The sequence below is a fragment of the Panulirus ornatus genome, chromosome 66, assembly GCF_036320965.1.
Source record: "Panulirus ornatus isolate Po-2019 chromosome 66, ASM3632096v1, whole genome shotgun sequence".
Lineage (NCBI taxonomy): Eukaryota > Metazoa > Arthropoda > Malacostraca > Decapoda > Palinuridae > Panulirus > Panulirus ornatus.
In genome coordinates this window covers 22,494,173-22,505,790 of record NC_092289.1, presented here as the reverse complement: position 1 = coordinate 22,505,790, position 11,618 = coordinate 22,494,173, and the positions used below count along the sequence as shown (strand labels likewise).

Sequence of the window (11,618 nt, the reverse complement as noted above, 5' to 3'; positions counted from 1 at the left end):
TGTTCTGTGAAACGTTCTAAATAAAGAGAATAACAGTTGCTTCCCACAATTAAAAAAAAACAAAAAAACATTGCACCGTAAAACACAGACATGTATTTGACAGAAAATACGAAAGGCCATGAGCTCTGGCAACGTGTGGAATCAAAGGCCAGGTCAACAGTTAAGCTAAGGTCAGCAGAAGGACTCAGTAATGCCCTTGACTCTCGACAGAAATCACTTGTATCGTGTGAAATGCGTTTGTCACGCGCGACAAGAGGCGGTTCTCCTCCTAACACGAAGGTACAGAAGGAAGAATCGGTTCTTACTTGATCGTAAGCAAGGCAACGTATCAACCTTGATTGTATCCAGCAATCACTGATACTCACTCCATCTACACGTAACGAACTGGTCAATATCTTTAGGACCTTTACACACCTACGAGGCTCTTGCAGCTTAGAGAGACACTGCTCTCCAACCAGGAGCAGAGGGGAAATGGTGGACCCCTTCTGGAGAGAGAAGGTCTTGATTGTTGCACTCCTTTCCATCCGTCGAGATTGCTGTAGCCACGTCGACCTCTTGCTTGCAGTGCAGTCACTCGCAGGAGGAGTCCGGAAGCACACCTCCAGGACAGTGATTACGACGTCTATTTGTTACTGTCACGTTCCGCAGTTTTCTGTAAAGGTTAGAGGGAGTTAAGCCAGGCTGAAGAGGACGAGAAATGTTCATTATTCACTCGGAGAATTCTTAAATAATGAATTCCAGGGACTGATTTGCATACTAGAAAATATGTAAAACGATGTTGGTATTGATTATACTGCTGGGGCGCTGCAGGTCGTAAATGACCTGGAGAGAGAGAGAGAGAGAGAGAGAGAGAGAGAGAGAGAGAGAGAGAGAGAGAGAGAGAGAGAGAGAGAGAGAGAGAGAGATTCTTACTATCCACCATACTGGATTCCGGTCAGGCTGATTCAATTTGTCCAATATGACAGATTTTCTGGGAATAGAAAGGAAGAGAAAAAAAAAAAACCCTGTCTGTGATGCGGAATTCATTACGGGGAATGACTGAAAAGGGAGAAGTCGTGAAAATGGTCAGACCTTCACCCTGAATACGTGTACAGAATCATACGTGTTTGGGAAGTGCGGGAGGGACACACACAAACGCACACACACACACACACACACACACACACACACACACACACACACACACACACACACACAAGAGCAGACACACATCTCTGCCTTCTCTCGTGTGTGAAATACTGATGTAACATAACCAAAGACATCATGGGTGGTTAACTGCAAAAGTAAAGCTTACTTAAGAGAGAGAACACAAGGATTCCAGGAAGGGCGGTCATGTGTTAACATCTAAGTTAGATTTCTCTGAGAAAGTGATTTTTGTGCCAGACGAAAGAAATGGGGAGGGGGTTAACTATGTGTTCCAGGATTGCCCGGAAGACCAAACAAGAGTTTTGTAAAGAAGGTGAACTTTGAGGCGGGCTTGAGCGAGAGATTCCTTCATTGGAAAGGGAACAAAGGATGCCTGTCAAGAAAACCTTAATGAGCTTAAGAACCTGTATGAGGAAAGACCTCAGGGTGTGCCACTGCACAAAGCCAGCCACCAGTACACCACCTCAGGGAGTGCCACTGCACAAAGCCAGCCACCAGTACACCACCTCAGGGTGTGCCACTGCACAAAGCCAGCCACCAGTACACCACCTCAGGGGAACTGTAGAAGAGACAGATTTACCCAGTGTTCATAGATAGGGTAAGGTCAACAACTTAGACACAGAGATCGGGCCCTCCACGAATGTAGAGCTCCCTCCCCACATTGTATCACGGAAGATGTGTTCTGTGCTGACAACCTCCCTCTCCACACAGCTGACTGCTGCAGGGATGATACTCTCTTCCTCCACACATCTCTCTCTCTCTCTCTCTCTCTCTCTCTCTCTCTCTCTCTCTCTCTCTCTCTCTCTCTCTCTCTCTCTGACGATTTCATTCCGAGATACGTGGGAGGGAAAATCTCTTCTCTCACCCACCCACTCCAGCCTCACTGCGACCTACCAAGTTTTCCCTCCACTTTGGACAGACACCGTGTGGGAACGGTGGGTGCGCAAGGTGTTTGTGGGCACAGCCGGGAGGAGCGCCACGTACACTGGCAGACTGCACAGTGTGGACACGGAGGGCGTGGCCGGCCGCCTACTGGTTGCACTCCCACTCTTCACTCAGGACCACGCCCACCATCTCTCCCAGGTCAGACTATGCCCTCTGACATGCCCGCCCCTTGACTCATATGCATAGAAAAAAAGGAAAAAGAAAAACTTCCTCAGGATTCTCTAATGTCTGTTGTATTTTGTGTAATTTTGTCCGTGTGATGTTGCTAGCGTGCCTCGAGTGTCGCAACCCTCCGTAATCGTTCCAGCTTCTTGGCGCCGACGTCGGAGACCACATCTTCTTGCTCGCCATCACCTCGACGGACTTCCTCGACTTCCTCCCGTTGGTGCACTTCCCCCTCCTGAACCAGGTGGGTGACAGCGAGGGGGGGCTTTATGGGATGGGGGAGGGGGGGGGGCGTTCCAGCTAGGTGCCGGGGTTCGTGGACAGATGACAAGGGAATCTCAAGGTCTTTTAAGTATAGAGTGTTTGGTAGATGCTCGGGTCCCGAGTTAGCTACGTAAACCTCTAAGTTGATGTTAATGTGTGTGTGTGTGTGTGTGTGTGTGTGTGTGTGTGTGTGTGTATTATCACGATCCTGATATTTTCCATGATAGCAATAACTGTCATTATTTTTTCCCCCTTGACTTCTCGCAGGCGACTGTGGCTCACATCAAAGGAGAGAGGGTGATGCTGTGGGAGTTCTACCAAGCAGGTGAGTTTCCCAAGACTGTTTCCAAACTCAGCCGAGCAACAAGGAGCAGTTCTCGGGTCTCCTGTCATTGTACTTCTAATTCACGGGTCTCCTGTCAGTGTGTGAGGTATCTGCCCCTCCTCACAGCACTGAGCAACGTGCATGTGTTCCATAGCGTTAATTCATTGTCATACATCCAATACTTATGAATGAAGCCACTGACTTGCATCTTCTCAGTATGTTGCCGCCTGGTGAATAATTACCGTTCGTTCTTCGTTGATGTAGAATTTCTCAAAAATTTCAATATGTTTTAGAGGCAGAGGAATATTACGGTAATTTGTGGTGCAGGGTTCCTACCGTAAGCCATCTAACGAAAGCGAAACTGAAGAACCACGGCTTGTGCTTCAGGGAAGTAGGGATCTTCGTGTTCAGTCGACGTTTTCGGACGTGTTGGAAAGCCGGCGAGCGTCGGGAATGTTGTGTGTTTTGTTGTGATTTTCATACGACCCAAAACATTCACAGTGTACACCATGTTATATAAACACATGAGAACGTACGTAGAGGATATTGGTATGTCCCAAGAACGATATATAATGTTCACTGAAAAGGAAATGAGGACGATTATGTACTGTGGTTGGCACAGACTACCAGTGAAACCACGAAGCGACCTCAGCGTCCCTGTGTCCACTAATTAAGGGTAAGTCTGTGCCAGCGGACGGATACGGACACCACTCTGCTTCACCGAGCTGGTAAACAAAGCAGTTCACAATGAATGAGACAGAGACGTGTGAACTGGTAAGGTATGCGACAGTCAACAGAGATGGCGACTGAAGATAAACATCCCGCTTGTTATTACAGATCTAAACGATTAAGGAAGACATTTGATACAGAAGTGGATGGCATGTGGACGATATCCTTAGAAAGTTGAAGCCATTAGATAGGTACTGCCTACCGGACTACTGTTTCATGTAAGTGATTCAGATGCGGTTCGAACTAGTTCTCATGTTTAACTGAAGTGCTGGAGTGTATTTCTTATGAATGAAAAAGGAATCTTTACATTCAAGGGAAATACTTAGCAATATTAGAACTGATGCGAGCGAATCAGTCACTTCAGATAAGCGAAAACTTGTGCGACCATCTGATATGGAAAGCTAATTATCAGTCGTTATTCCGAATACGATCGTTTTTATAAACGGATTTAGAAACAGAGTTTCCACTACACTCGGATTCCTACCCAGCTTCAGTCCAATAACATAACCTTACCTTCCGTAGTTCTTACCTTACCTTACCTCACCTCACCTTACCTTAGATTACCTTCCGAACGAGTGTTGGCGATCCACCAATCATCACACTTCAGCCTGAGGAACACGGGGAGAATTTTCCTTCCCTGAACTGAAAGGCTATTAAAGAAAAAGAAAAATTTGATAGAACTAATTTATCCTGGAATGAATGAACTGCCTTTTTTTCCACTTCCAGTCCAGTTCCAGGCACCCGACTCTAATAGAATGTGAAAATATCAGATGGGCTTCCAGTACTCATTAGACTAATGGTTCCCAACATCTATTACGCTAATGGTCTCGTTACCACTTTTATCATTCTCCGTAATTACTTATCTATATTGGGGAAAGTGATGAGTTATTGCTATCTAATATAAGTACGTATTTACATCCTTAATGACGTGTGTGTGTGTGTGTGTGTGTGTGTGTGGTATGATTTGAACTGTTGAAGTTGGCAGTGCCCAGCAGGTCCCGATGGCGAACGGAGACACAACTACATGGGAGGGTGGCCACTGAGGGGCCAGAGCCATCAGGCCCTGAAGGCGACGCTGAAGGAGGACGTGGTCTCCCGACGGACGAATCTCACAGGTCTCCACATCCGTTGCCTGACGCTCAAGGTACCTCGCTAATCCCTTCTTCAAGATGCCACCATCTGAGCCCTTCTTTTTCTAGCTATCTATGCATCAATCTATCCGTCTCTCCATCATTTCCTCCTGACTTAAATCATCATACATCAGACACTCTCACCTAGCCCCCCCCCCCCCCTCTGAGTTTGCTATTACCCGAGCTACCCATGGTGTATAATTTGCCATCGAACTCATGTCTACTGGAAATCACTTTATGTACATCGAGGTTAATAATAACAACAACAAAATCATTCACTTCGAATCTTCTTTTTCTTTTTTTTTTCCCCGAACTCGTGTGCTCGTCCGTGTGCTCGGGCGTGTGTTGGGGTGTGTGTGTGTGTGGTGCAGTACTCTCCCTTCCTGCTGGTGCAGGAGCTCGACGACGGAACGCTGCGGTTGTCCGGCTGGATGGGTGACCTTTGGCAGGAGGTCCAGAGCCGTACGAATTTCACGTGAGTAAAGTAGAACGTTAGTCAGTGTCACCTTTATAACCACACATTGGAGAAGACTTGAGTACTTTCTTCAAGTGTTCAAGATGATCCGTAAGACCATGCATGCGCTCTCTCTCTCTCTCTCTCTCTCTCTCTCTCTCTCTCTCTCTCTCTCTCTCTCTCTCTCTCTCTCTACATATATAGTCCTCTTCCCAGTGGTGATTGTGTACATATATAGTCCTTGTGCCCTCTTTCCAGTGGAGATTGTGCATATATAGCCCTTAGCCCTTGTGCCCTCTCTCCAGTGGTGATTGTGTACATATGGCCCTTGTTTATTACGAGTAAGTGTCATCATTAATGACTGGCCATCGTTTGAGTATCGTTCAGTTTGTCAGGTAAACACACACTGGAGCCTTGCCTTTACTAATGATAGTAAGGGTAGGGAAAGCCTCGTCGTGTCTGCTTGTTTCCATAAGCTTTCGTAAAGCCACGTCTTTTTGTCGTTTATAAGAATCGTATCATTATCTTTAGTGAATTTCATTTATAGAACTGACTTTTAAGTTTGAAATCTCGGTTATCAAGTTTTTTTTTAATTAGCTATACTATCTTTGATTTATTTATTCGTTGTTTCTGGGATACGTCCATCCTCCGCCATACAATACACTACTATTGTACAATATATGTGTGATGCTCTGAGGGTAGGTCTGTGACGTCGCTAGAATAAAACCTTATTTCTTTTTATACCAGGTCTTATGTTCAACTCTAGTGACCGCACACAACCAAACACACCCCTACCCATACACTCCTGCACCCCCAGAGAAACACAACCATCCCCTACAAGCCCGTACCCCCACACACAACCACACCTCACCCCGTACACTCCTGCACACGTAAGAGAGCTAATTATGACAGGATTTACAAGAATTCATTCGAAAGTTGTTGGGAACCAAGATAATGTATGTTTATTGTACCCACGTTTTTTCGTCTGTATTTTTTTTTTTCTTTTTTTCCATCAGGTACAACTGTGTTTACCCTGAGGACGGCAACTGGGGCAAACTCCAGAATGAGGGAGGCGCTGACGGAGGAGGTGGCGGTACGTGGAACGGAATGATCGGGGAGCTGGTGGCGGGGTTGGCTGACGTCATCGTCGCTCCCATGGATCATACTTTCCAGAGGTCGACCGTCGTCGACTTCTGCTTCGGCTTCACGTCACTCCGGTTAATACAGAGACTCTCTCTCTCTCTCTCTCTCTCTCTCTCTCTCTCTCTCTCTCTCTCTCTTCCAATTAGCCACAACCTTGTTATCTGTACCCGTCAAAGATCTCACAGTCAAAACAGTGTGCACTTGCAGTATTTAGCTGCTGCTGCTGCTATTAGACATCACATATATGATGCCCGCTGTTGGCTGATTACCTCGAATATTTTGATCGATGCTCTAGAATAGGTTTGAACCATATACTCGTATACGGTGATAAAACCCTTTTCAGTGCTTTAACCTTCGAAACAGTAAACCTTGAACCTCATTTGTATAAGTGAATCAAAATAGTTAATCTGTTAACCTCTGACAGCCTCGAAATTATCCATAGAGGATCCTCTGTCTCATGTACAGTGATCCACATGAACAGGTACAAACTAGTTCTTCGTCGACCCACCAGCCAGAGTTACATGTGGACCAACTACACTCGTGAGTTCGAAGCGGAGGTGTGGGTGGTGATAGCGCTGTTCCTGATTGGAGTCGCCTTCCTGGTCTTTTGCACCACTAGGTTCTCGCCCTCGGAAACCCATGTGGTCACCCTCGGAGAAGCCCTCCTTATGACTCTCGGGTCCTTCTGCCGACAAAGTAAGGTTCCTTAGCACGACTCAAACTAAGACTCTTAAGTCTCTTGTATGTCGTGTACGAAGCTGGTGACAATGCTTAATGCTAATCGTTTAGAAAATACTCAAAAAGTATGTTTCTAAGCTTATCATTTTACAATGGTGTACATCTAAGGCTTGTATATTAGTTATTTCTAAAGTAGCGAGTGTATAAGTAGTATTTTTCATTCCTTCTCATACTATTTTTCTCGAATCAGTGACTATCCAATATTTGTTTTTAATGAGACCGTCCATGCAAGGTTCATACAATACTGACTGAAGCAACGAGGCAAAGAAAGTATTCACTTGTACAAGATCCTGGATACGTCGACAAGATACCTACGAGTTCTGCAACCCTAAGAGGCTAATGTAGGATTCCGTGCGTCTTCCAGGCACCTCCTTGAACGTGAGCAGCGGTGCGGCAAGAGCAGTCATGAGCATCATCTACCTCACCACTACCTTGCTCTTCGTCTACTACACCTGCTTCCTCATCTCGAACCTGACCGTCTCCTCGGTCTCCCCGCCCTTCACCTCGCTCCAGGGCGTCTACGACGACGGCACCTACGACCTGGGATATATGAAGAGTACGTCCATAAACGAGGTATTCCAGGTAGGGTTGGCAGGAAGGATGGTCACACACCTCCTGTAGTGTTGTCGTCCTGATATCAAACTGACGCGAGCAAACTTTTTAAACTCGGTTTTCATGACTGAAGGAGGTGCGGCGTGTGATCCATTGGACCCTTCCGTGGAATCAGTTGATCTAATTCTTGCAGTTCGCCCAAGACGGAATCTACCGACTAGTGTGGCAGCACCTGGTTGAGCCAGCCTATGCCTACCTGCCCAGAGATGACGCTACTGGCATCGAACGGGCGCTGGCGGAGCGTTATGTCCACTTGATCGACGAGACGAACTTCCTGACGGAGTACGCCGACCACTGCGACCTCCTGATGCTGCCCAACGCCTACCATGTCACTCCCACCACCTTCGCTGTCTCCAAGGGCTCTCCACTCAGGAGGGTCCTCAACCACCAGTGAGTGACGCAAACCTTTCCACTAAGTATTGTCTTTGATACATTGTTTCCCTCACAAGCTGCTGTAAAACTGATAAAAAACAGAGATGTATACGTCCGTGTATCTACGCGCGTGTATACATAAACAAGCATCTAATCTCAATTAGATCTTCATTGAAACGCCTGCTATCATTACCAGACTGTATGGAACAACTTGCTTGAAGTTTCTTGAACGTAGAATAATATTACCTAATTTAGATGCATGTGACTTAGTTCTACTTTCCTTAACCATGTATATGAGACACACCACCAACATCTGCTCTGTATGTGTGTGCTCCACAGCCTGACGCAGCTGCGGGAGACTGGCATCTTCATGAAGTACTGGCACAAGTGGCTTCCAAAGCAAGCTCACTGCCCCAGCAGGAAGGTCCTCACAGCTTGTACCCTCACTAATGTCATGACGGCTTTTCTTCAACTGCTAGGCTTTTCTGTTCTCGCTTTCACCATCTTAGCAGTCGAAATATACATAAGTCGTAAACACAAGGTAAAGTAGTAGTGGGGATGTGGATTTCCTGAGGTTGGAACGCTCAATCCATTGCCATCTGATAATCGTGTCAGTTTCCGACTTGCTAAATGGGAAATTGACAACTGAATGATAGAAAATACGGCGTTTGTGTCTTTTAAACTCATGGTAATATAAGTTTTCAGATATCAGACCTTTTATAAGAGCTGATGAAATAAGTTTTAGCATTCTTCCGATGCGACCTGGATAGCTAGCGGGGAAGGCTGAGAAGTATTAGGAACAAATGAACGTTAGTAAGATCGAACAGAAGTTGTGAAATATTAACATAACTCTCTCGACGGATCAAGATTAATCTTAAATTTCAGTGGTACTGTAGTAAATATATCAATATTCCTCTCGTCTTCACCGTCTATGTATTCATTATACAGTCAGGTTGTCGTCATGTGAGTATGATTCTTAGGCGCTCTCATTTGAAAGTTCATGAAAGGTATTTATAACTATACCAAAGGTCATCATCATTCCCCCCCACAGCCTGTGTGACCTCTGCCAAAGTCATCACCTCCACCCACAGCCTGTCATCAGCGACGCTGCTACCGTCAACACATAATCAATACCTCGAATCTGTTCCTCTTGGGAAATTTAGCAACTAATTAGAAAACTTTGAGGCGTCTTTCCCTCGTTAGATGTACTGCTGTTGATGGTGATCTTAACAAGGATTCCTAAAAAAGTTGTCAGAGTATCGGATGATAATTAAGGAGGAGCCTATAACTCCCCTCCCCCACATACCGTCTCTCACCACACAGGCAGCAGAAATTCAAAGAGGTACGTACCTGTTATTTACTTTAGTTAACCCTGAATTCTTCATTTCTAATGAAACGTAAAAGGACCCTTCTCTCTCGGGACGCTAAACCAGACCGCTAGAACCCACAGTACTAGGCAAAACAACTTGTGGACGTTGGCAACTCAAGTACGAGCCGTTGTTACCCTTCTTTCTCTCCCTACACCGCCAAGCTCTAGGACTGTTTACCCTCTCATGCCTTTCTTGTTGAAAACGTAGGTTTCCCATTTCCTCAAAAGACTCTTAGACTTTTCTTCCTTTTTTTCCTTACATGTTTACCTCATTAACCCTTTTGTTATATCTTATTTAAGGCCTGGTCTCCCATGAGGACTTGTTACCCTGACTAGAGCCTTCGACTTCAGAAGATAAGACTGATGAATCTTATCGAGACAGACTCGACGCAAGATTGACTGTGTAGCCCGTCAAGCAGGGCTAAGTGTATGTTTACCACTAACTGGATTAACTATCGATTTATTATAAACATGAAGCCACATAGAGACATACAAAGGACACGAGTCATACTTATTAAGCCTACAGTCAAAAACTCACACCACACACGTAAGTCCATCGCTGGGCGATCGCTAAGTTTAAGTAGCATTTAATATTAGGCCGATAGGAAGACGGAGACCCGAACCAGCGAGAGAGCTGATGGATTCAGTTACAGCAATTCAGTCCTATTATGGTAAAAGAAGGAAGGGTGTCGTCCTAAAATCTAGTATATTGATTTTCCTCTACAGTGTTTTTGTTGCCTAAGATATTAGACGGTTATAGCATCACTAACCGTTGTGTTTTTCTTTAGAGTACAGACTTGAAGAATGTATGTACATTTCGCATTTTTTTTCACTCAGTCTTGATTTAGCAGGTTTCTTCCAAATGTCGTAATATCCCATGGCTACAGACAACACTGCTACCCGGAAATGCAGCTTCGCATGTCCATCTTTTTTACCTGTATTTCAAGATACATGGTGAGGAAAGGTATTATATAAACGCGGTAAATTATTGAGTAAACTTAGATACCAATAAATCTGATTTTATCTGATTTAGTTTCAAGTTGTGACCAAAGTTGGAAGTGAGAGCGTAGCTCCTGAAGACAGAGGAAGCAGTCCAGATAGGTCATAAGATGTAAACTAACTAATTCTTGTAAGGTTTGTGGAAGTTTAATTCCTAAGTAGTTTTAAGCATAGTCTTCACTCTTCCTCATTGCATCATAACCTCATTAAGTGTATAGTAATGACTCATGGCGGAAATTTATGGATAATCTGCTAACATGAGATCATTGTTATTTCCTGTGAACATTACACCTCATAATTATAAGAGATATGACCGTAGAAATAAGTTGATGTACAATAAAGATGTTATTTTGTATATTGTTCCTTTCTTTCGAAGGTAATCATTAGTCTGATGATCATCGGTAGATAGAGATTTCATTCTTAGTTGTACTTAACATTTATGTCATTCATGATGTAATAGCCTACTGACATTGGCGCTTAGGTCCTTATTATCGTGTACCCAAGACCTTTGTAATATATGTAGGTACATTTTGATTTAACAAAAAGCTCAATAATGTAATCATTAACTCATTTGATATCACTAAGAATAATTCATTCATCCCATGAATCAATGTAAATGTATCACGGTATCAAAATACACACGTGAAAAATGAGAATCATTTTCATGTTTTCCATCCATTGAAAGGATCATATGGTAAGTCTAACCCAGAAACAATATTTTAGTCTTACTACATTCAGTTGCTGTTGTTTCCATACCTTGTTTAGAATACATACATAGTGAAATAAAATGCTTAACTTTTTCGTCACCCTTTCATTTCCCGATTACCTAAGTTTATCGTAAAAAATCTCGTTTTTCTTATATTCATTTTCTCTAAGGTAATTCAAGATGAACATCTTACAGAAAACTGATAAATCTGTGTCCAATTATTTCCCGTGACTTCAGTATTATTAATCCGTCATGCTATATACAAGGTAGGGGAATGACACCATGTTATTTTACAATAGAAATTGAGTAATTTGTATAGATTCAGAAATATATAAACAGCGTGAATTGTATGGAAGTTCAGCACTGTGTGACTGATGTGATATTCGTATAAATGGCTACTTAAGAAAAAATTACAGCAAATTTAGCATAGATGTATTCCTTTACTTAATGTATTCCTCTGTAAAGGTTAGAAAACTCGTAGAGTCTACAGGACTGGGCATTACCGGTCTGAGGCTTCTTAT

The 11,618-nt window shown here is 44.0% G+C and overlaps 1 protein-coding gene across 1 annotated transcript; it reads left to right on the top strand.

The window, feature by feature from the left end:
* Positions 1-1,410: 1,410 nt before the first annotated feature.
* LOC139746818 (glutamate receptor 2-like) lies at positions 1,411-11,192 on the top strand. The gene is made up of 11 exons (XM_071658395.1): positions 1,411-1,459; positions 2,066-2,229; positions 2,399-2,500; positions 2,788-2,845; positions 4,570-4,718; positions 5,076-5,179; positions 6,175-6,375; positions 6,783-6,997; positions 7,404-7,621; positions 7,785-8,041; positions 8,363-11,192. The coding sequence occupies exons 1-11, from the start codon at positions 1,411-1,413 to the stop codon at positions 8,571-8,573; spliced, it is 1,728 nt and encodes a 575-aa protein (XP_071514496.1). The 3' UTR covers positions 8,574-11,192.
* The last annotated feature ends 426 nt before the right edge of the window (positions 11,193-11,618 follow it).

What these genes read in the sequence shown, in the direction of transcription:
- LOC139746818 (XM_071658395.1), top strand. Translation starts at nt 1,411, where the DNA reads ATGTGTTCCAGGATTGCCCGGAAGACCAAACAAGAGTTTTGTAAAGAA. An exon ending in CAGAGCCGTACGAATTTCAC is followed by an intron (nt 5,180 to 6,174) that starts GTGAGTAAAGTA and finishes TTTTTCCATCAG; the next exon opens with GTACAACTGTGTTTACCCTG. An exon ending in CGGGTCCTTCTGCCGACAAA is followed by an intron (nt 6,998 to 7,403) that starts GTAAGGTTCCTT and finishes TGCGTCTTCCAG; the next exon opens with GCACCTCCTTGAACGTGAGC.